At 38.1% G+C, this 25,925-nt stretch overlaps 1 protein-coding gene and 1 non-coding gene across 4 annotated transcripts in view; both read right to left on the reverse strand.

Moving 5' to 3' along the window:
* The window catches only part of CBX5 (chromobox 5), a 33,131-nt gene that overhangs the window by 5,814 nt on the left and 1,392 nt on the right, over window positions 1-25,925 (reverse strand). The window contains exons 1-3 of one of the 3 annotated variants that reach the window (XM_090273307.1): window positions 9,704-9,786; window positions 7,948-8,126; window positions 3,532-3,718 (exon numbers count right to left, since the gene is read on the reverse strand). In XM_090273307.1, coding sequence (XP_090129433.1) covers window positions 3,532-3,718; window positions 7,948-8,084 — 324 coding nt within the window. In that variant the 5' untranslated portion in view covers window positions 8,085-8,126; window positions 9,704-9,786. Of the gene's footprint in view, window positions 1-3,531; window positions 3,719-7,947; window positions 8,127-9,461; window positions 9,601-9,703; window positions 9,787-25,925 lie in introns of those variants that run through there. The other 2 variants (XM_090273306.1, XM_090273305.1) reach the window with 2 other exon arrangements.
* Window positions 8,197-8,323, reverse strand: LOC150011877 (small Cajal body-specific RNA 11). The gene has a single exon (XR_016511056.1).

Raw genomic sequence — 25,925 nt, forward strand, 5'->3', positions numbered from 1 at the left:
TGCCCTGACTGGGAATCGAACCGGCAGCCTTTTAGTTCAAAGATCGGAACTCAATCCATTGAGACCTACTAGCCAGGGCAAAAGCAGGTAATTTTTTTAAAAACCATATTATGGAAGATAAAGACTGCGCAAATGAACTAATAGCTGATGCTTGATTTTCACAATAAAATCTCTTTGATCTGACATCTACCTTGCTTTCTTCTGAGACATACAAACATTCAGGGTCCAGGTGGTCCCCAAAGATACCAGAACCCACACTGAGAAGGAATTTCATACATGGATCAAGGGAGATACTGACTCAAAAACGGCTTCTTTGGGGGGCCCTTAAGGGAAGGAGGTTCCCAGATGTACACACAGCTGCTCACAGCTGGAATGCTGGCACATGAACTGAGTTGTAAATCATAGCTGGCAGCTGAAAACAGGTTTGCCATATAGGGAAGGAAGGGAAGAAAAATGTTCAAGTTGCTGAAAAGGAAATGAGGTGAGGAAAATGCTAAAATCATCACACAAGCAGTAATCTTAAATCAGACATAATGCCGACTAACAAATTTCTTATTCAGCCGTCTAAAAAAAAATGCAATCCCCTCCTGTACCTTTAAAACATATAATCACCTATCTTCCCAGCTGCCTAGCTGACAGCCACCAACACTGTTGAGAATGCTGTCAAGGGGCCCAGATGAGCATTACAATGTAAGGGACATGAGGGGGTTGTTTTCAAGGTCAGCAGCATCAGAACCTGGCTTAGGAACAAAACTCTCTTCACTGGCCAGTGGCTCTAAGCCAGACTGCTCCTTTTTAAAAGGACAAAAATCTCAGGTTGAGGAAGTACACAGTATATGTCATAAATGACTAGTTAGAAGTCTTACACTGTGTTGTTTTTTGGCCTCTTAGCTGGAAAAGTAATCAAATGACAAAAGCCAGACTACAAAGGACTAGTGAAAAAAAAGATGATGTACTATAAAATTGTACACCTGAAACATATATAATGTTATTAACCAATGTTACCTCAATAAATTTTAAAAAGGAAAAAAAAAAAAGCCAAATTTTAGCTCCTTAGAGAAGGCATTCTCAAATTCTTTATCAGTAGTTTATCATAATGATATCGTCGGCAGCCATCCGTCTTGAGAGACGATGGTGTAGCTTCTTAAGAGTCTATCTGCACCGCCGAGAATGGCTATGCAGTCCGACTCGGGAGTGACACGGTATCTGTCTCCTCCCGGGAGGAGATCATAATGATATACACATAATGATATAGGGCAGTTTTAAAAATGAGGTAAAAAGTAAAATTAATGAGGGAAACAAGGAGACAGACACAAACCCAGAGTCCTTTTTCACTTGCAGTCTCCAATTTTTCACTTATATCAATCCTTTTGGGAAAGCTGGTCTCCCATTCTCTCTCCTATGGAGACTAGGAATCACTTGTATAAGTGTTTATAAAATACTGATGCATAGGTCCAACCCAAAGAAATTTTAATTTAACTGGTCTGGGTTATATTTTGGGCTCTGGAGGTTTTTAAAAGCTCCTCCAACCCCCATCCCTGCAGTTCTAATGTGCAACCAGAGCTGAGTACTAATGCTCTAGAAAGATGAGTATCCATCCAAGCAGAATGATGCTATGACAGTGATGCTATAAGATTCTGATGCAGAATTATGCTTTTATTTTATTAAACTTTAAGGGTATGATACATCCTTCACCATGAAAAGGCTTCACAACCTTGAAATAAAGGGAGTGGAAGCTGAAGGGGGTGTGTGTGTGTATGTATGTGCAGATGGAAAAGATACACAGTATTCCCTTACTTATCGCAGGTTATTACGCTCTAGACCCCCCTGCAACAGGTGAAAATCCGTGAAGTGGAAACCTTACATTTATTTTAGTATTTACATATATCTTAAGGCTTTATAAATCCTTCCCACACTTATAAACCGTTCCCAGTCCCTTATTAACCTTTCCCACTCCCTCATTAACCTTTTCCATACTTTTATAAACACTACTTATGTTCTTAAACATATTCTGCATTCTTAAACCTACGTAACTTTAACAACATACGTATACAATACCGCAAAATCACACGATATAGCAAAAAATCTGCGATAATTAAATATAATATTTTTTAAAATCCCGCGATACAGTGAGGCTGCAATAAGTGAACTGCAATATACAGAGGGAGTACTGTAGATGAAAAAAGAGGCAATAACACCCCGGTCTAGTAGCTCAGTTGTTAAGAGCATCACCCCAATACACCAAGGTTACAGGTTCAATCACCAGTCAGGGCACATACAAGAATCAACCAATGAATGCATAAATAAGTGGACCACAAATCAATGTCTCTCTCTCTCTCTCTCTCATCAATAAACAGCCAGGACTGGTGTGGCTCGGTGGGCTGGGTGTCATCCTGCAAACTGAAAGGTCGCCATTTCGATTCCCAGTCAGGGCACATGCCTGGGTTGCAGGCCAGGTCCCCAGTTGGGGGCACATGAGAAGGCAACCTATCAATGTTTTTCTCACACATCAATGTTTCTCTCCCTCTTTTACCCTCTCTCTGAAGATAAATAAATAGCTCTCACTGGTGTGTCTCAGTGGACTGAGTGCCAACCTGCAAACCAAATGGTCACTGGTTCAATTCCCAGTCAGGGCACATGCATGTGTTATGGACCAGGTCCCCAGTTGGAGGCCCACAAGAGGCAACCACACACTAATGTTTCTCTCCCTCTTTTTCTCCCTCCCTTCCCCTCTAAAAATAATAAAATCTTTCAAAAAATGTATTAAAAAAGTAAAATCAATCAATAAAAAGAATTTAGTTCAAAGAAGCAATAACAATGCTTATATTAGTTACTTGAGACCTAAATCAACTTAATCAAACCAAAATTCCAGACTTTCCAAACTGAATAATAGAAAGATTTAAAAAGATTAAAATTAATTTCTTAGGTGAAGTACATTTGAAAAAAATATCAAAGAAGAATATACATGTCACTGAACTGTACACTTTAAAACGGTTAATTGTATATTATGTGAATTTCATCTCAATGAAAAAAAGAAAAAGAATATTAAGGATTGAAAATAAGGGTTGTACTCACTTTGCCAGCATATATACTAAAACTGGATGACAAATTCATGAAGCATTCCATGTTAAAAAAAAAAAAAAGTTATCTTTGAAACAAACAGAAAAAGAAGTGGTGAATATTTTAAGCCCTTTTCTATTCTTAAAAAATTCACCAAAGACCCTTCCTTTCTAAGATAGCTTAGCCTTCTACATTGGAGAAGAAAGAGTGGCTGAATGTTTTACAGAGATTTAATTTTGGTACCTTATTACAATTCAGTGTATATATATTACATTTATCATTCAGCCAGGAGGGGGCGCTGTAGTTAATCAACATACCTCCCTGGAAGTTCTTTTGTTCAACAATTTTACCTTGCAGGCCATCCTTAGAACAGAAATAAACAAAATAAGGCTTTTTATTTTTTGAAGGAGGGGTGTGGGGGATGGGGTGGCAAAAGAATAGTTTGTGGGAAAAATGGAAAAGAAAGCTTACCTCTCTCTTTTTTTTAGATTTGATATCATCAGCACTGTTCGAGAAACTGGATTTCCTCTTGTTACTTTCTGATTTTTCCCTGGGTTTGTTATTTTCACCTTCCTTCATCTTCTTATACTTTTTCATAAACTCAGAAATTAGCTCAGGGCAATCCAAATTTTTCTCAGGTTCCCAAGTATTGTGCTCCCTGGGCAAGAAGAACAGAGAAAAAAGGAAAGTAATAAGGCGGGGGAAAAAAATCTAATGCCTTAGTTTAAGAGGACAAGTAGGCAAAATTAGGAAAGAAACCCTACACTTAAGGAGATAAAAAATTTGATCCTAGGAATCTATCCAAAAAATATTTTTAAAATATATATCTACAAAAAAACCTTGCACACAATTATTTATAGCAGCATTTTAATAGCCAAAAGACCAAACAATTCAAATATCAATGAACTGCTGAATGGATAAACAAAATGTGGTATATCCTTACAATGAACTATACTATTCAGCAACAAAAAAAACAAAACACAGTGCTAATTTATATATGCTACAACATGGAAAAACCTCAAAAACACTATTATAAATGAAAGAAACCAGGTACAAAAGACTATATATTGTTTGATTCCATTTATGTATATGAAATGTCTAGGAAAGACAGAAAGATCAGTGGTTCCCTGATAAGGGGGCTGGGTCTTGGAATTAACTACATATGGAATCAAGGAAATTGGGGAGGTTATGGAGATGTTCTAAAACTAGAGTCTGGAAATGGTTGCACAATTCTATAAATTTACTTAAAAAAAAAAAAGAGCAGCCCTGGCTAGACAGCTTAGTTGGCTGGAGCATCATCCTGTACACCAAAAGGTCAACGGTTCAAGCCCTAGTCAGGGCTCGTGCGGAAGGCAACCAATTGCTGTTTCTCTCTCACAATGACATGTTTCTCTCTCTCAAATCAATAAATATATCCTTGAGTGAGAAGTAAAAATTTTAAAAAATCACTGAATTGTACCTTCTCAATGAATGACTCTTATGGACTGTAAACTATACTTCAATAAAGCTGTTAAAACCTCAAATGTGAATTCTTCTTTAAAAGGGGCAAAATAATGTGATTTCATACATAGTTATCTATGTAAATCCTGAGAGGACACTAATAAATCACACACACATACCTGCTAAATGTTACTTATATTTTGAAGAAGTGTCAACAAACTATTGGAGGACTGAAAGCAGTTATTTAGAAAAAAGTAATAAAGGCTTAAATCATTAGAATATAAACAAACCATACAGAGAAGACTCAGAAGTGGGAACTGGAGTGCATTAATTCAAGAGTCTGGATTCAAGTCTACTGTCACTAGTCAAAAATACATTGCTAAATTTAGTAAGTAAAATCAACAACAAACAACCCCAAACTAAATAGTTGGGTCTAATTAAACTTATATCAAGGGAGTCCTATTATGAGGAAAACAAATAGTTGGTATTCAGTTGTTTACTGTATTCTTGGCATGGGTTTTAGAAAACCAAACCCCCAACTCCATCATAAGCTTATGAAATCAAAGCAAGAAGTATACCCACGTAAGAAAAACTACACCAGGCATTTCCTTCACTCCTAGCCAGTGACAGATGTTCTTTTGGTTGTATAGTAAGGACTAGTTTATATTAAAATACACCTATAAATATATCAGAGAAGCAATTTCTACAATACCCTCATTGACTTGAAAACATTTTTATTTTATGTACTATCCATTTTAGATATTGTATTGTTTTTGTTTTTAAAGTAAGGTACCTTTATATAGGAATGGTTTGAACACAAGATATGACTCAAATAAAAAGCAGAATGATGAAAAAAATTGAAATATCTACTCTAGAGTTAAACAACTTTCTGCAAAAGGAGCTTAAGAATGAGACAAAATTTATTATTAAATCATTTGAGCTAAAGTCTCTTGTTCACAGACTTATTTAAAAAGAAAAAAATATATATATATATATACACACACACACACACACACACACACATATCTCCTCATATAGTAACTTTTCCCCAAATCCACAGACCATAGTTTACTATTCCAGAAAAAATTAAGTTACCAAAATCAAAGGCATGCCGACAGTAGATACAAGGGTAGGAGAGAGCCTCTTTTCACAGAATGGAAAGCCAGTTCTATAATGGGATTATCACTTTTCCTACCATACTAATATTGCTGTTTACAGTATACCATCCAACGTAGAACCTGAGCACTGCCTAGCCAAAAATACTTAGATATAGACAATGCTGAAGGGGCAAAATTTGTTCCAGTCTTTAATGAAATCCTGGGCATTTCTGACAAAGAACAAATGCTTAATCTGTCTAGTTCAAGCCTTGTCTTTTTCTCTCTTCTCTTTCTTTAGAAATATGGAAAACACAGTCTGATTGCTGCGTTACCCACCTTTAGTGCTCTGTGTACTAGATGCTAAGCATCCTGTAGTACACAAACTGTCCCACCTATAACAGTGCTCCAGATAAGAAACTTTGATTCATGTAATGAAAGAACCTTAAGTATGTTCCGAAGGATCCTGATTCATGCCTTGTCATGTATTGTCAAAACATTGAATCTTTTAGTATATTTAAGTCCTACACTTTAAAGCTGGGATGTTTAATATGATAACTACTACGTCACATGTGACTATTGAGCACTTGAAATGTGACTAGTCTGAACTGGAATGTGCTATAAAATATAAAATACACATCAGATTTTAAAGACTTATTATGAAAAAATAATGTAAAATATCTCAAAAAATTTTAATTACTGAAATAGCATTTTGTATACTGTGTTAAATAAAACATATTATTAAAATTAATTTCACTTTTTTAACTGTGGCTACCCAAAAGTTTCAATTTACACTTGTGCCATGGCTGGTGTGGCTCTGTGAATTTCAGCGCTGGCCTGCGAACCAAAAGGTCATTGGTTCGATTCCCAGTCAGGGCACATGGCATGGGCTGCAGGCCAGGTTCTCAGTTGGGGGCGCGTGAGAGGCAACTGATCAATGTATCTTGCACACTGATGTTTCTTTCCCTTTCTTCCTCCCTTCTTCTCTCTCTAAAAGTAAATAAATAAATTCTTTTAAAAATTAAATAATAAAATTACACTTGTGGCTTGCATTGTATTTCTACTGGACAGCACCACTCTAAGGATCCTAAACCATTTCCTCTCAGTTTGCTGGGGTTCTGAGAAATTCATTCTTTGTTATCAGGCATCCTGAGAAAAGAATTAACCAGGAATTAAGCAAAATGTCTAATAATTACCCAGCTTCAGATATTTTAACTTTCAAACTATCTCTTCTATGCTTCAATGTGTCTAGTTCTATTTATTCCAGAGAAAATAATCTACTTTAGCACTTCACCATAAAGCCAATTACTGACTAAAAGACATTCTAGCCATCACCTTAGTATTCTTAAAGCTCACTGACTTAAAAAGAGGGTTTTTAAGACTTTTTTTCTTTAAAAAAAAAAAAGATTGATGAATAAAGGAGTAAGATGGATAGGTTATATTAAAATGTTAATTGTAGAAACTAGGTGGTATATTCTGAATGTTCATTCAATTTCTTTTGCTTCAGCTGTGTATTTAAAATTTTTTCAATAATAAACACGACCCTGACCCGGTGGTTCAGTTGGTGGAGCGTCGTCCAAAAAGGTTGTGGGTTCGATCCCCGGTCAGGGCAGGTACAGGAGGCAACTGATCGATGTTTCTCTCTCACATCAATGTTTCTCTCTCTTTCCCTTCCTCTCTCTAAAATCAATAAACATATCCATGGGTGAGGATTATAAGAAAATACACACACCCACACACACAGGGTGGGGCTACAATAGCACAGGACTGTAGCCTCAGATTTAAGTCTCATTTAAGTACTTCATCCTAGGACAGTTCTGAAATCTAGGGATCGTTTTTGAACAGCTACAGGGCCCATGGTGATGACTTCATCATCATCATCATCTTCATTGTATGTATTTTAGCTTTCTTATATCCAAAAGAATACTTAACAGTAAGTTTCTACTTACAATGAGCTTATGTGTCAGGCTCTATATATCTACCCAACATCTATCTGTATGACAAGTATCATGTCTTACCCCTATTTTATTGAGAAGAAAAAAAAGTTTAAGGAACTTAACCAAGGTCACCCAGCTTGTATCATAAGTGGTGGTGCAAGGAGCTGGACCCAGGCAATCTGGCTCCAAATTCTATGTTCCTAACCAATTCATTATACTGCCTATCAAAAGCATTAGCATTAGAATACTAGCTCCAAAAAGGGGAAAGACTTTGTTTAGTTTACTGCTGTCTTCTGACTCTTAGGAAAGGAGTGCAAGTGGAAAAAGAAAAAAACAAAATGGCGGTGGTTCATGAGGAAATAAAACCAAAGGTGTCTACCTCTGCAGAGTCCTAAGGCCTAAGAGAAGGCACTTACTCAGAAAAGCCTTTCCACTTCAGTAGATATTCCACTTGCCCCTTAACCACACGCCTATCTAGCACCTTCTCCACGACGTACTCCTCCTCATCCTCTGAAGAAGAACTGTCTGCTGTTCGCTTGGTTTTCTTTCCCATGTCGCACGCTGTTCCACCTGAAGGACTAAGGCCACTGGGTTCCTGCAAATGGGGAAGACAAAATGTTCAGAATCCATGTGAGGACTTAAAACTTTCTGTCTCCTCTTCTTTAACTGTCCTCTTGTGCCTTTAAGAGCCAGCCCCACACTCAGGACAGCCCTCCTAAATTGAGAGGGAGACTGCCAGGGCAAGTTTCTCTTCTTGATGAGAGGCTCTTTATAAAAATGGAAAGAAAGCCACCAAAACGTAACTTTCCCCTGCTCTGAGCATCTTGACTTGTTGGTCTCTTAGAAGCACAAGAAAGGCCTGCTCAGGTATCTTTCACATTTTCAGTGACTCGGTACATTTCCCTTAAACAAATTAAGCTTGTTTCTTCAGAACATCCATCACCTCACAAAAGCAAGACTGACGTCTTAAACACACTAAGCTTCCTTTTCCATTTGGGGATGGGAGGGAGGCGGGAAGGAGAAAAAAAAATGTTTTAGTCCTAAAAATCAAAATTAGTCATTGGAGTGTTCAGTAATTCTCAAGGCTCACCTAATTCAAATAGTTAAGGAGGTACCTCTCCTCTTAACTCAAGCTGACTTTGGGCCAAAGAAAGAGGGGGAGAAAAAGAAGTCTGGCCCCAGACTCACATCAACATGAAGCCTCAAAACACAGAGGAACCATTCATTGGCCCAAGGAGAGCTGAAGGCAACACAAATGGAAATTGAGTTAAGCTCAGAAATATGCACAACCAGGGGGTACTCAACAGAGAATCTAGGTCTTTTTTTTTTAATTCCCACGTTGTTACCATAATCACTTTTAAGAATTCTTCCTTAACCATGTTAAATGGTGCCTATAGTCTGGATTATAGAGTAGAAGGAATTGTTTTCTTAGCTGAACTACGTATTTATTTTGCTGTAATCTTTAAAGATTTTTTCAGCACTTTCTAAAAATATTTTCATCTTGAGAAGACCAGTCCCAGGACTAGGGAAGGTCACTACTAATCTCAGAATTTTGTTCAGGTCAAGTGGCATAAAAAGTTGCATTTATTAATTTACTTCAAATTGCAAATTTTAAGGAATTATTCCAAGAATATATAGTTGGAAACCTTATCCTCAGAACTTGCTAGCAATAGGTCTGCCCACCAAAAAACGGCCTGTACCCATTACTGTCCTGTAATAAAATTAAGTTTTCATTAAAATACTTTATTCAGAAGGGGGGGAGAGAATATAAGGGGTTTCAAAATGATTTTTTTCCATGAATGTGGAAGTCCTAAGCTTTAAGAAAAAAATATCTGATTTGATTTATTTAAAATAAAAAACAGCCTCCGACCTCACCAGAAGACAGGAAATGTCATATTCCAGGGAGAGTACCCCACCCCACCCCACTCACCTTGGAATTTCCGGGAGCTGAGCAGTTTAAATCAGAGCGCTGGGGTTAAAACCAGCCCTAGGTTAGATGCATGCAGTTAAGCATTGTGGCTATGGCCTCCCCTGCCTCATGAGGAAAAACAAAGATTTACATATGTGTTCTTCAGTTTGAGGGAGAAAAGAGGAAAATCTCCCTTCATACCTTCATGCAGCAAGAGGCACCCCAAAGAGATAAGATGAATGGGGGTTCCTTCATTTACCTACCGGATCGCCCCGGTTCTTTCTTTCCCTCTGGGCTAACAGGAGGGGCCTCCCCTCCCAGGTCTGGGACTTGGCGGGCTGGCAGCTCCCCCGCCCCCACCCAGATGCCTGGGCGCCACTGCGCAGCTGTCCCAGTCCGTTGCCATGGCAACTGGCAGCCGTACTAGACTAAGGAGGAGAGACCAACTGAAAAGTTAAAAGCCTTAACTTTCCTTTTCAGTGAAGACTGGGTGAAGAAGTTGGAAGGCACCTACCTTAGCCTCAAGGTTAAAGCATTCAGAGTTCAGGAGAATTGGTTTTTGGGTTTTAAATTCAAAATCTGTGCTTATTCCTCTAAGAGCAGTGGGAATTAATCAATAGCATTTTAAGATCATCTAACAGGATTATAGCTCAACTAGAAGGGGGAGGGGAAAGGCTAGGTCCTTCTACAACAGGATCAGGGCAAACCACCCACCCCCTAATCCAACCCACCAGAAGCACTTTACACAAGGCCTCTTCTACCATCTGTCACTGAACAGTTAAATTAAAATTGCTTGGGGGCGGGGAGAGATAACACAAAAAGTGGAAGGAGAGTATTTGTGATACTATATAACTGTCCTTTGGGAGATTACTAGATACAGAAACAGAACCCAGAGCCTTGAAACACTACCAAAGAACCTTTCAACTAAAATAGATACAAAAATTTAATCCTTAAGTAGTTTTAAAAGGGGAAGGAGAGAGCAGTTCAGTCAAACTCTAAGTATTAAAACCACTTCTCATTCGTTGTTCTTATATAACAAATTTTAAAATAATTACTACCCATCCAAAACAATGTATAATTAAAAACTACTTATATCAGTAATCCCTCAATGTAAGAAAAAGAGGACTAAGATAAAGAAAAGATACTTAAGAGTTTCCAGTCCCATAAATTTGTATTTCTCCTGGCCCTAAAGAACATATTAGAGAGCTCCAAAACCCCACTCTGCTTTACAGATTCTTTTCTTTAGAGCCAGAGGTGGCTGCCATAAAAGTAATAAAAAGGGACATCAAAAACAACCTGACTGAGGAAAAAGCAGAGAATGTTATTATTTGGTTGTAAGACATTAGAAATTATAGGGTAAGAGAGCAATAGAGACAGTTTTCAACTACATAAGATCTCAACTTTGATGGATCATGAAATTTCTGAGTAACAGTTGCCTTTGACTTTTTCTAACTTAAAAATTTTTTATTGATTTGACAGAGAGAGAGAGAGAGAGAGAGACTGATTCATTGCTTCATTGTTATTTATGCATTCACTGGTTGTTTCTTGTTTGTGGCCTGACCTAGGATCAAACTCACAGCCTTCGAGTATCAGGACGATGCTCTAACCAACTGAGCTAGCCTGTCAGGGCCTCCTAACCTTTTTATTTTAAATCCTCAGGATATGCTCCTTGATTTTAGGGGGCGGGGGGTGGGGACAAATATTCATGTGAAAGAAACATGGATGGATGGCCTCTTGTTGGTGCCCAGACCAGGGACCAAACCCTGAAACCAGGCATGTGCCCTGACCAGAATCAAACCCATAACCTTTTGGTTTATAGGACAATGTTCCAGACAATTGACTCTTACCAGCCAGGGCTTCCTAAGTGTTTGTTTGTTTGTTTTAACTTTCTATAGTTAAGGGATACCAAGAAAAATATTCTGAGATGTTCTAAATTAAAATTACAGCAGTCAGAAAGTGAGAGAAAGAACATTAGTCTGTTAATAGCTGTGGACCAGTTCTGACAAAAAGACTGTTCACATTTCCTGTTTATCTGTTGGAATTTCGGATTAATTTCCAGGTGGCTGTTTCTGAGATTATCCAAGTGAGAATAGCCAGGCACCACTGAATCCCAGAAGTCTACGCATCTTATTTACACATGAATTTTCCAATCTGCTGCCCACAGCTAATCCCAGGAATGAGCACTTGTTCCAGGACTCTACTGCGCCTATCCCAGAACTAGGCCTGTTTCACCTACTCCCACCCGCTTTGTCTATAGCTAATGTAAATACTTTCAGAATGGTTACATCTTTCTCCTCCTTACCCTGATGTATAAAAACGCTTACAAAACTCTGGGCAATGGACATATTGTCCATCCTATCTAGCCATCCTGCTGGTGATTTATACTCTTTGCCCCAAGAACAGTCTGTCTGTCTCTCCTACTTTTTCCCCCCCAGCAATGGCCTGATAAATCTTTTCTTTTAAAAAGATTTTCAAGCCCTGGCCAGGTAGCTCTGCTGGTTAGAGGGTCATCCCAAAATATCACGGTTGAGAGTTCGATCTCTGATCAGGGCACATATCAGAAGCAACCAATGAAAGCATAAATAAGTGGAACAACAAACCAATGTTGTTTCTCTCAAAAATTACTATTAAAAAAAAATTTAAAGACTTTCAGCCATGGAGGTTACATTTTCTTAACTGGTATATGAAAACAATGCCAAATAAATAAGATCAGGGTTCTGATTCTCTGATAAACTTACCATGTGTGATCTTTAGTAAATAAATTTTGATCTAACTCCAGAATCACGAAACTGGGCCAAATAAATCCTCACTGCCTACCTCCTAGGGAAAAGGTGAGCTTGTACTTAAACCGAAGAGCTGTTCAGTCCCTTAAAGAGAAGCTTTTTGTAAAAATATTATAGTGCAGAATACGGCAGCAGCAGGAAATATGACCTTCCAAATTCCTAAGCCGTTAAACCATATCACATGCAGTAACTCCTGCAGTTCAGCATGTTAGGAAGACAGCAAGAAAGGAGGAAGTGTCTTTGTTAATTAGGCTACAGTAAACTAATAAACCTTCAGAGAATAGGCAGGTATGTTCTCTCTCAAAGGTAAAATACTTATTCTTATGTCTTAAAACTCAGAAAAGCATAGGAGATGGCAGAATGAAAAGACTGATTAACAATAATCCTGTGAAGGGAAAAAGGACAGGAAAGAATGAGAGAAACACTAATCTTACCAGAAAAAAATAGTGAGATCAAGGAGAAAAGGTAGAAAAATATTATGGAGTCCACCCTTCTCCCTAAAGCACCAGAGAATAAAGAGTCAGATCAAGTCCCTCCTTCCCACTCTTAAGACCTGCCTAAAGGACACATGGCTGAGGTCCCTTATTCTTTGGGAAATGGGTTTTGTAACAGCTGACAAATCAAATTGGGCCTGATGCCAGGAGTCAGAGTCCAACCATAATATTCTGTAAAGAATGACATGCAATTGTCTTGTAAATCTCCTGGACAGTCACAGATCAGAAGCTGGCAAGGATGACGACATAGTTCTGATGGAATGTGTCTTATCTTAACCTTGAAGTTACAGATCTGCTCAGGAGCAGCAGTAAGAAATGAGAAATGCACTCAGACATCAGAGGGGCCATAATTTTCTTTTAGACAGTGCGACCCAGTGTATTAGGGTCAAATGAAACACAAAGCCAGACGGACAATTTAAGGGCTAGAGCCTGGACCAGATAAAGCATTAAGACTGGTGGTTCATGCTGAGCTAGGGAGGAGGGAGCGTTCCAGTATGAGAAATGAGACATGGCTGGCAGGATGATGGAGTGATTAAGGTAGAATCCTGATACCATGAAGGAGGAAGAGAGGATGAGCCTCTGAGAGCAACCTTATCCTTGTGGAAATCTCCATGGGAATGGGTAAGTAGCTTCTCAAATTTCTTGAGTCTTTCAAGCATAATAGCTCTCAGCCATTTTTTGAACATATGCAAGAATTCTCTGTTAAAGGCAGCAACATCTACAAAGAGATTCTGGCAATTTAATTGCCCATAAGGATACAAGAGAGCAGGCCCCACCAAACTTTCATTATCAAAGATACAAGGCAAATTCACCTTACAGGCCTCTGAGTGCCAGGGAAAGACACTTAAACTAGGGATCTGGTGAGAGTCAGCCTTGGAAAAACATCAAAGATGATTGTAGTCAAGCACAGTCAGAACCTGCATTCCAAATCGATGACAGGAGACTTTTAACAGATGAATCTTCCATAAAAATAAAAAAGGAGGAGGTGAAGAGGTGAAGCAGAAAGAGAAGAACAAAAACAAACGAACAACAACAAAAAAATCCCACACCTTATAAGAATAAAAGAAAAAAACATGTTAAAACTGCCAATCCCCAGAAATTAAGAGAAAAGCTGGGGAAATCCAGAACAAACAAATGATGGCCAACATTTGCATTAACCAATCAATCCTGGAACCACAGAACAACACACACTGGGTCTCTGATATCTGTCTGCTCTGTGCAAGTTCAGGCTCTGCCCAGGTCCCTCCAGTCCCTTTTCAATGCCAGCTGTCTTGGTGGCTTTTCTTAAATCTTGGTGTAGCAAATTATATTTTCATGACTACTTACAAGTAAAAGTGCATGTATATCACAATTCTAAAACTTTCTCTAGGCTTCCTTTTTATTGTTTAAAAAGTAATAGAAAATAACTGGTAAGTTGCCTCACTTAACTACCTACTCAGTTACTTGAAGGTGGTAGGCAGAGCAAATGCATAATCAATGAACTCTCTCTTCATTTTAGAGTTTCAATATAGATTCTATAAGCCTACTAAAGAGGCAAAATCCTCCAGAAAAATTTAAAAAGTCATTCTAAAAGTAGGAGGGTGTGGGCATATGCAAAACTCCTTATCATATGTATTAATTAAACATACCAGTGATTTTTAACCACTAGTACAGCAAAAACTTTTAAAACATGCAATACCTGACTAGTCAGGGGCAATGACCTCTTTTCCTTCGATTGTCAAATAAAAAAATGGTAACAGCCAACATAGCAATAATTGTCCGGAGTGAATGAAGCAAAATTATACCTATTTTTTGGTGTGCCACAGAATTTTAGTAGTTTATGTGTGCCATGGGATGAAAAAGGTTGAAAATCACTGAAATATGTCACTGATGGGTGGCTTCAGTAGGCCCAGGCTTGAGGAATTCCTATTTCTCCTCTAAGGCCCTTGGGGAAGGCTAATGGCTCAGGTGAAGATTAAATTGTCACCTACAGCTTTATCTTCAAAGTGTCCTCTATCTAGCCTTATTGAAACAAAACAGATGAAAAGATACCAAGTTTAAAAAAACATTTTAATCTGGTCTCTGCTCTTTGCTCATTAGAATCTAGAAGTACCAGTGGTTTTAGGTTTGTAACGCATACTGCATGAAACTAAAATACCCTCTATAGAGATTTTTTCTTCCACTAGATAGATTTATGATTTCCAAAGTGTTAGCCATGTGGCATTTTAACAAAAACACAGCATAGAGATGCACATTGCAGCTGTCCTGGCCATCTCAGATTTTGTTAAATGATCTGATAAATTTCATTCTACCTCCACCAAAAGCCCATGAGCACCCAATTCAGAAGGAGTTAAAAGTTTTTTAAATGTCTGTTTAAGAGACTGGATTAGGAAAGAGTTGAGAAGGAAGATTAACTGTCATTGTTAACACCCCTGCCTTTAACAAACCACATATATACAACACAAACTTTATAACAGTGTGTGGAGAAAGGAGATACACTCCCTTTGGCTAGTACAGGTCAGATTGTGATCCTTTAAAAATCATGCCAAGGCACTACTTCACCCAGGCACAGAATGACTCTGGGGTCAAGTATCTTGTCTGCTGGTTAACCAAGCCTCCTACTCCAATGAGCAAGGGAGTAAAAGGCCTTTTTTCTTTTAAATTAAAACATATACATCATAAATAAAGACTGCCTTATAAATTTTATTTGGCTGCACTGTCCTCCAAGGTCTGATCACCATTAAAAAAATATAAATGAATGTGTACTACAGCAATGCTCAGAACTGCTTGAAGTGGTAAGTCTGCTTCACTGGTATATTTAACAGTAACACACAAATTATTGGTATCTCATTACTAGATCACATTCCCACAAAATCATAATTTTATATTGGATCTTTTTCCTTTATTAAAATTACTGGATTTCTTCTCTCAAGTGTCATTCTTTACATTCAGTTAGGGCACGCTTAAACCATCACTGGGAGAGGTTACATACCAAGATTTATGAGAAAACAGAATTTGGCATCATTATGGGCAAATGTTTTCCAGATGGTACTTCCCAACAACTCAATCCTTGGAATGTACTGATTTCATCTCAAGGCAATATGGCCAGGTGGGTGTCTTAATTTGTAAAATATGTTTGTTGATTTTAGAAAGAGAGAGAGATAGAGAGAAACATCAATTGGTTGCCTCCCATATGCACCCCCACCAGGAATTGATCCTGCAACCTAGGTAAGTGCCCTGACCAGGAATCAAAATCCCAACCTTAAAAAAAAATTTTTTAAAGATTTTATTTATTTATTTTTAGAGAGAGGGAAAGGGAGGGAGAAAGAAAGGGAGAGAAACATCAATGTGTGGTTACCTCTCACATGCCCCCAACTGGGGACCCAGCCCGCAACCCAGGTGTGTGCCCTGACTGGGAATTGAACTGGCGACCCCCTGGTTGACAAGCCAGCACTCAATCCACCGAGCCACACCACCCAGGGCTAAACCGCAACCTTTTGATGTACAGGATGACCGACCGAGTCACATTCACACCAGCCAGAGCTCATCACAAACAATCTTAAGAAAAACAAGCAATAGCCATGTTTGAGTACATTGCTAAAAATCTTATATTTTTACATACCACTGTAGCAGAGCATGTTCACAAAATACAGAAGGGTTAAAAGAGAACTAGCACTGGCCACGTAGCTCTGTTGGTTAGAGCATCGCCTGATTCGCCACAATTGTGAGTTGGATCCAAGATCAGGGCCCATGTAAGAATCAACTGATGGGACTTCTGGCCAAGATGGAGGCCTAGAGAGATACAACTAAGAAGGAATAAAACTACCTCAAAACTAGAGACAACCAGAAGTTCCAGAAAACTGAGCTGCATGGAAGTCCAACAAACAAAGATATAAAGAAGAAATACTCATCCAGACAGGTAGGAGGGGTGGAGCCGGGGTAGAGCGGACTCGGTGTGATGGGGGTGGCAGCAGGTCAGCGGAAAACGCAATCACATATTTTAAAAAGTAGGGAGGGACACTTGGGGAGCGCTCCTAGCACCAGACCAGACTGCATAGCTCACAGTTCTAGTTCCAGGGAAAATGGTTCCTCATTGCTTCTGACTGTGAAAACCAGTGCGGTTTGGGGCAGAGGAAGAAACTGCCAGTCTCTCAGCAGAGTCCGCTTGTTTAAAGGGCCCCCACGGTCCTAGAACGTATGCAGACCCACCAACTCTGGGAACAACAGCCAGGGCAACAGCTAGAGAGGTGCCAGTCCCATACGGAAGTGGGAGAAGTGCCCGGAAAAGGGGCGAGTGCTGAGCAAGTGGCATTGTTCCCTCTCAGACCCCTCCCCCACATACAGTGCTACAACGTGGTGAAACGGATCGCCTGTACTGATGAATACCTAAGGCTCCGCCTGTTACAACCTAACAGGTGTGACAGCACTACCTAAGATAGAGGCAAACAAACACAGGAGCCTGCCAAGATGAGGACACAGAGAAATATGTCCCAAAAGAGGAAACGGATCAAGGTTCCAGTGGGAGAACTAAGTGACAAGGAGATAGTCAACCGAACAGATGCAGAATTCAAAACACTAGTGATAAAGATGCTCATAAGCTTGAAAGATATGCTTAAATATGGCAAATGCATAAGGGAAGAAGTGAAGGCTATGCCAAATGAAATGAAGGAAAATCCAAACAAAACCAATGGTGAAGGGAAGGAAACCAGGTTCAAATCAATGATTTGGAACGTAAGTAAGAAAAAAACAGTCAACCAGTACAGAATGAGGAAACATGAATTGAAAAAAATGAGGAGAGGCTTGGGAACCTCTGGGACAACTTTAAACATGCCAACATCCGAATCATAGGGGTACCAGAAGGAGAAGAGGAAGAACAAGAAATTGAAAGCTTATGTGAAAAAATAATGAAGGAAAACTTTCTTAATTTGGCAAAGGAAACAGACATCCAAGTCCAGGAAACAGAGAGTCCCAAACAAGCTAGACCCAAAGAGGACCACACCAAACACATCATAATTAAAATGTCAAAGGTTAAAGATAAAGAGAGAATCTTAAAAGCAGCAAGAGAAAAGCAGAGTTGCCTACAAAGGAGTGCCTGTAAGACTATCAGCTGATTTTTCAAAAGAAGCTTTTCAGGCAAGAAGGGACTGGCAAGAAGTATTCACAGTGATGAAAAGCAAGGACCTACAACCAAGATTACTCTATCCAGCAAAGCTATCATTTAGAATGGAAGGGCAGATAAAGTGCTCCCCAGACAAGGTAAAGCTAAAGGAGTTAATCACCACCAAGCCATTATTATATAAAATGTTAAAGGGACTTATTTAAGAAAAAGATCAAAACTGAACATTAAAAATGACAACAAATTCACAACTATCAACAACTGAATCTAAAAAATAAAAACAAAATCCAACTAAGCAAACCAGAATAAGAACAGAATCATAGGTACGGGGATCATTTGGAGGGTTATCAGCTGGGAGCGGGGAGGGGGAGAAAGGGGGAAATGGTGCAGGGATTACAAAGCATAAAATTGGTTGGTATAAAATAGACAGGGGGAAGTTAAGAATAATACAGGAAAAGGTGAAGCCAAAGAATTTATATGCATGACCCATGGACATGAACTAAGGGGGGGTGGGATTGCTGGAGGGAAGGGTGATAGTAGGCAGAGGGAAGCAAAGGGAAAAAAATTGGGACTACTGTAACAACATAATAAAATATACTTTAAAAAAATCAACTGATGAATGCATAAATAAGTGGAACAACAAATTGATGTTTCTCTCTAAAATATATAAAACAAATAAATAAATAAATCTTAAAAAAAAAAAATCCTCACCTGAGGAATGCTTACTGATTTTAGAGACAGGGGAAGAGTGGGAGAAAGAGAGGGAGAGAAAAATCAATTGGTTGCCTTTTGTAGGCGCCCAATTGGGGACCAAACCCGCAATCTAGGCATGTGCCCTCACTGGCAACCAAGCCAGAGACCTTTTGATTTATAAAACGACCCCCAACCAACTCAGCCACACCAGCGAGCACATAAAAATAAATCTTAAAACAAAAAACAAACAAACAAAAAAAAACCCCCCAAAACTAAAATGTCCACTCCCAAATAAATTTATGGTCGTAAAGCAATTTTCAAACAGCCATAAAATTAAGACTTGGTGCTTATCCTGTTATCATCTAGTTTGTGTAGATTTGGGACATCAGCAGCTTAAGGATTATTACAAAGGCCCCTACAGGTCATTTCAACAAATTCTCTATTTCAAGGAAGGATTTTTACTGTGCCAGACAATTTATGGTCTCTCATAATCTAAGTTTAGTGAAGACATTCAAGAAACATAAAAATTTGTATAACCATAACTAAAATCTCTAAAACACCTCTAATTTAACTGTTGAGATGGTATTAGAATTTAAACCAACAGGCTAAAATCTGATTAATACATGCTAATGAAAAAGTTTTCATATAATTAGAAGAAGAAAGATATCTCAGACTATAAAGCTTCAGGGAGTAAAAGAAAGCATTCCTTCAACATACAGCATAATTTTATGCTTTGCTATTCCCTTGGTGTATGTGCAACATGAATTATATTGAAGTCATAGCCTACAATTTAGATAAATAAAGTCAAGCGAGTATTGAACTTTTCCCCATCCCATACACCAGTATCCTTGGCAGCTCCTTGGCTATCTATTATGATCCTGACCAATTTCTCTCTGTGGCAATTTAAAAGCTGTAAAAAAAATACATAATGGGTGATGACAGGAGAAACAAACCCACACCAGAAATTATTGAACCTTGTAGGTCTTTGCAAGTGTCTCTACTGACATTTAAGTGTGAGTTACTATGCCACAATATCATAAAAGTGTGCTCTACACTTCAGATATATTGATAGTTAAATGCAAAGAAAGGCCACCATCAGATAAACGGCTAAAGGGATGGCCAATCTCAGACCACCCAGTTCTCCACTGAGCATTTTGACGTGTTACTTAAGACAAAAAAGATGTGCCTGACTCTCTTTTTGTCCAGTTCCCAATTCAAATTCTATACCAAAAGGATGATTAATACAGTAATTCTGATCCTCGCTCTAAGATTAATTGGTTAAGCCCTGACCAGAGGGACTCAGTGGGTTGGGTGTCATCCAGCAAAGTAAAAGGTCGCCAGTTTGATTCCCTGTCGGGCACATGCTGGGTTGCCAGTTTGGTTCCTGGTCAGAGTGCATACTAGAGGCAACGGATCAATGTTTCTCTCTCACATCGATGTTTATCTCCCTCTTTCTCCCTCCCTTCCCCTCTCTCCAAAAATTAAATAAATATTTTTTAAAATAAATAAAATTGTTTGGTTAGTTATGGGACATTTATTGAGGGCTTAGTAAGTCAAGTATTGCAGGAGCACTGCGTCTAGCCCAGTCTTCAACTCAGTGGCTCAGGATTCTAACAGTTTGTCCTTGGTCAAATCAATGGCTAGACCTGTCTCCAAAAGTTGTACAAAAAAGCTACTGAAGGGACAACTTGTTAACAATGGCAAGATCAGGACTAGGAATAAGATGTGGGTCCCCTCCCAACTAAATAAATCACTGAAAGGTGGAACTGGACAGTTCATTTAACTGTTAGGCTATTAGTTATTTGCCCTACTTATTTCATAGGTCTGTTATGTGAGAAATATAAAACTGGAGAACACTTAAAATGTAAAGCAATAGAAGTTGAATGGTTGATAGCAAATGAAGTTAAAAATAATATGCTTTGGTATTTCCTCCTTTTCTATTTTCCTGAAGACTTTGTGTAGAATTGGTATTATTTTTTAACTGTCTATTACAATTCACCAGTAAAGCTATCTGGACCTGGACTTTTCTCTGTGGGAAGGTTTTTAACTACAAATTCTATTCCTTTGACAGATATAGAGCTAGTGAAGTTTGTCTTTCAAAGAGGTGATTCATTTCATCTAAGACACTGAATATATTGGCATAATTGTTAATAATGTTCCCTTATTATAGTTTTAATGTCTGTAGGGCCAGTAATGATAAGCCTTCTCTTATTCCTGATACTAGTAATTTGTACCTTCTTTTTTTTCCTGATCGGACTTGCTTGGTTTATTAATTTTATTGAAACACCCACTTTCAGTTTTATTGATTTTTCTCTGTTGTTTTGTTTTATACTTAATCAACTACTTACTGCTTCCTTTTGGTTTAATTTACTCTTTTTATAGGTTCTTAAGACAAAAATAAGTCACGAAATTTAGACATTTTTGCTTTTTTTAAAATTGATTTTTAGACAGAGAAGAAGGGGGACAGTAAGAGAAAGAGAAACATCAATTTGTTGTTTCACTCATTTATGGATTCATTAGTTGATTCTTGTATGTGCCCTGACTGGGGATCAAACCTGCAACCTCAGTGTATGGGATGACGCTCCAACTGAGTACCTAGCCAGGGCCCAGTTAAAATATTTTGTAATTTCCTTTGCGATCTCTTTTTTGATCCATGGGTTACATAGAAGTGTGTTATTTAACATAATTGCAGATGTATATGTTTTTTCTTTCATGTATTTTGAATCTTTATTATTAGTTGAGCATAATTTAGGACTGTTGTGTCCTCTTGATGAATTGATTCCTTTATCATCTAATTTAAGGTTAGCTCTTTTCCTTACTTACCTCATGTCTATTATGGAAAAAGAACAAGGAAATTCTGGAAAATATACAGGAAACCAAAGGTAAAATGTTTGATGATACAGGAAGTTAAAAATAAGTTTCATGAATTTTCTGAACTATCTATAAGTTTTATCTATGCTTGTTTCCATCTATTCATATAAATGAGGTTTGCTTATGTTTTATCAGATCCTTTGGTATAACTTATTGTTGCAAAGTACTGAACAAATTAGCAGTATGTTATACTCCACAATTCTGTCTGAGGTAAATGAGTCTTACTGATTTACTCCATGTGCCTTGATGAGAAACAAGGCACATAAAGTCCAAGTATTTGCCTCAGAAACCAAACTTAAGATTTCCCAACGTGTTGGTTGACCTCTCTAGCTGAGGGCATTTTATTCTGACATAATTATGCCTTCTGGCTCAGATATAAATTTGCTTTATTCTAAGAAATGTAGATTACAATCAGGAAATACTTGAATTCAATTTGGTTTCTCCTCTCCATGGAAGAAATAGATAATTAGTGTGTTACAAAACTTGGATCTTGAAATAGTCCTTTCAACAACATCATCTTAATCCCATGCTTTCTAGTGTCCTCCCTAACAATGAAACACAATGGAAAAGGACTCAGTAAGTTTGAAGAATAAGACTGCATGTGAAAAATTCTAAAACTAGGCCCATGACCTAGTTTCAGACAGAAAAAAAATCTGTCAGTGCTTAATTTTGACAAACTCCTCTTACTAGAAAGGAAATCCAGACTACAAAGTCCACAGCTTCATTAGGATGAAAATAGAAAATGGCCCAGCTAGTCCATTCCACTCTTTTTAGAAAATCACACACAATTAACAAGGACAGATTTGTTATCCTGTGTTAATAATACTCCAGGAATTGACAACCAGCCAACAATTCAGTTTTCTGTCTGTTCTAGGCAAGACCACACCACAAAACTACATAGACCCCAAGTACTGGATGAGTTCTTGTTTTGCATTTAAAATTACTGACTTCAAAAACAAACTCTAATAAGACATTTTAGGAGTCATTTCATGAGTGTTTGGTCAATAAGTCTATTAACTATCATCTACCCAAATTCTTCCATATATTTTAAGATGAAGAAACTAAGGACCAAAGAGGACAAATAGCTCACCCAAGGTTACTGTATCACTACTTAATGGCAGAAATAAGAACCCAGTCTCCTGAGCCCTGCTCCCTACTTGCCTCTCTCTCTTTTTAAGTAACCTTTTTTTCTTTGAAGCAGGTAAAAATTTGCATAGGGGTTAAAGAACCAGGGAGGGTATACTGATCTGAATGATGGCTCCAAAAAGATATTTATGCACCAATCCCTAGAACCTGTGAATATTACCTTATTTGGCAAATGATGTGACTAAGAGATGTGAAAGGAGAATTTAAACTGGATTATCCAGGTGGGCCTCAAATGCAATTAAATGTATCCTTATAAGAGAGGTAGGAAAAGGAATTCTGAGACAAATGAAGAGAATGTGAAGACAGAGCAAAGAGAGACGGAGGAAACAAGATGAGGCTGACAACCACCAGATGCTGAAAAAGGTAAGGAAGGGACTCTCCCCTACAGCCTCCAGAGGGGGCTTACCACCTTAATTACAGAATTCTGGCCTCCAGAATTGTGAGAGAATAAATTGCCATTGTTTGAATCCACCAACTTTGTGGTAATTTGTTATAGCAGCCATGAGAAACTAACCCATAGGGAGACAAAATAAAAGAAAAAAAAGAAACAAACACAGAAGGGAAATAAAATTTTTTAAAATCATAAACTGGATACATATAAAACTAATTACTGATCCAAAAAGAAGTGTGGTTCAAGTGACCCAAAGGTTGCCTAAAACCTCTAATTCCTCATTTCAAGGGGTAAATTGAGGCAATCAGAGGATGTAATTTATCCAAAAATATTGGCAGATCTAAGACAGCAAACTCAGAAAAGTTTAATATTTACATAGCTACTAAGAAAAACAGTGTATGTTTTCCCCAACATGCTAGCTGGTAGAGCTCCTGGACAGACTAAACATAGGCAACAGTTGTCACTGTGGGTGTTCTGCCAACACAAGTGTAAAGTTGTCGTCAGACATAAATATGTGGCTTCAAGAGGCTCACAAATGTCCAACAAATCTGCATCTTGGAGTCTGCACAAGCCAACTCTTCTCAGGATGACCTGGACTCCTTCCCATTAGTTCAACGATCAGCTAAAGCCATCCTCTACAAGGAGCAAAGGAAATCAAAGTTTACATCAGGGAAAAAAGATGAGAGACCACAGTCCAAGTTCATGAATAACAACGTATAAATAGCAGCCATACTGAGTCAGCTACAAGTGATATTTCACACAATAATTTATTACTTTTAAAACCAATATCCATAGCACACAGCTTTAGGCCCAATACCATGTAAGGTGAATGGAAATAAAAATAGAGCAAATAAAAAGAAAAAGGAAAGAAATGCTTTACCAGGGATTGTTGAATGGGCTATTCCATTAAGATAAATATATCATGCTATGTGTTTAAATAAAATACCTCAATAAAAGCAAAAAATACCTGTCTTCCTCAAAAACCTTTGTACCCTGGACACTTCTCTAGAGCTATTGTCAGGGCTCTGAAAACCATCAGAACTTTCCCAGACATATAAAAATCCAGCCACTTCAGAGGTATGTTCTTTGTTTTTCCTCAGACATCATTCTGCTCCCCTACTGATTAGTTTTCAGTGAAACCGTGTTACTTTCCCTTTTAGTTTTGGCTGTTAATAGTATGCCTCTAAGGACTAAAACACAGTGCTTGATATTTAATTTTTATAACATAGTCTCAACATTTTGTTTGTTAACAACCAAGCCAGGTTTTTCAAAGGCAAGAAAAAGTCTTAAGTTATAGAGTTTTCAATGTGATACTCTTGGAACTTAAATGAAAAATTACCCACTAAAATTTTCCCATCAGAGAAATGGTCATCAGACCTATTAACGATGACACTGTAAGAGAATTCACAATAAAATGAGCAATTTTTACTTGCACACCAAAATACCATAAAACTACGTTCAAATCCTGAAATCTAATTAAAATACATAAAAAACATCAAATAAATATAAATTTATAAATATAAGTAGTTGGGTTGGAGACGGGAGGAATCCACTCAAAGAGTAATCTAATGTGGCATAATTTCGTTACCTAATCTACAGATCAGTTGTTTTTCTTTTTTCTCTAAACTGTGGGTCTGTATGCAGCTATATCGTTCAGAAGAAAAAGACCTACGTGTTTAAGGCAATAAAATAATGTACTGTAAGTGCAAAAAATATTAGACTGCTTTGGCATTTATTTGTACAGTGAAACTTGTTTCAATAGTGTACAAGGTCAGTATAAAATGTGTTTATTTCTGAGGACCAAGGTCAAAAAGTTTGAGACACTGATCCAAAAGAATCCCAGTAAAGGAAAGAGACTTAATTCAGGTGATATGCAAGAAGCATCTAAAGCAAGTCTACCTTCTTAGAAAACATATCTGCCATTATTTTAGGACATTGGCCCTCAACCTTTTTGGCACCAGGAGCCGGTTTCATGGAAGACGACCTTTCCACAGCGGCGGAGGCGGGGAACAGCAGGCGGAGCTCAGGCGGCTCTGCTCACTCACCCCGCCCCTCACCTCCCGCTATGCACCTGGTTCCTAACAGGCCGCTGACCCATACCGGCCTGGGGACTCTTGTTTTAAGAAGCCAAACATAAGATGCAATCAATGGTAAAAAAAATTAATGAAAATTTCCTTTTATCCAATGAAACAATGATCACTCTATATCTGAAGAGATAATCATTAGGATTTAGTGATCCATTTACCAAAGGAAACTTCCTAAACCCCTTCACCCATCTTCTCCCTCAAATTTCCAATTGGTAAAAGATTTTGACAAGATAACTAACTCTAGGACTGTCATTTTAGACCAATCGTTTTCAACTGGTGGAGACTTTGCTCCCACAACACCCCCCCCCCAACATCTGGCAATATCTAGAGACATTTTGAATGTCACAAATGGGAGTTGAGGGATGTGAGGTACATTGATCCTGCCAGAAATGTCAAGAGTGCTGAAGGTGAGAAACTGCAGACCAAGGCTGCATTCTTTGCAAACCTAAATAAATTATGGACAGATACTTTAACCTATATATACCCCTTTAGTTCTTATAAACTAAGTAGCTGCATTATCAGTATACCTACAAATAGTTTATAACCAAATATGAAATAGGTTTGTCCTTTTGCAAGTGCCAGAATATGGAAATCCCTCCTCTGTTCATTATAAGCTCAACTAAAAATCTGTCTTTTGTCAGAAAGGTCTCTAATCATATGGGTACTTCATATGTAGCTATGCTTATTACAGTATTTAAACATTTTTCCCTTGATGCTAAATAGATCAGTGAATAGAGCAGTATATATTGATACAGCCAAAATATAATGAAAACTTCTGTATCTTAGTAAAAGTTGGAATAAGCAGAATGGGCATTACCGACAGTAGATGGGCTGCATGTAAAATAAACACTTCGAAGAAAATATAATCGAATGGCGATAGAATCCAGGACATGATGGATGAGCCCTCGTGCACCCAACATTCTAA

Source organism: Furipterus horrens, unplaced genomic scaffold, assembly GCF_987537825.1.
Source record: "Furipterus horrens unplaced genomic scaffold, mFurHor1.1.pri manual_scaffold_4, whole genome shotgun sequence".
Taxonomy (NCBI): Eukaryota; Metazoa; Chordata; class Mammalia; order Chiroptera; family Furipteridae; genus Furipterus; species Furipterus horrens.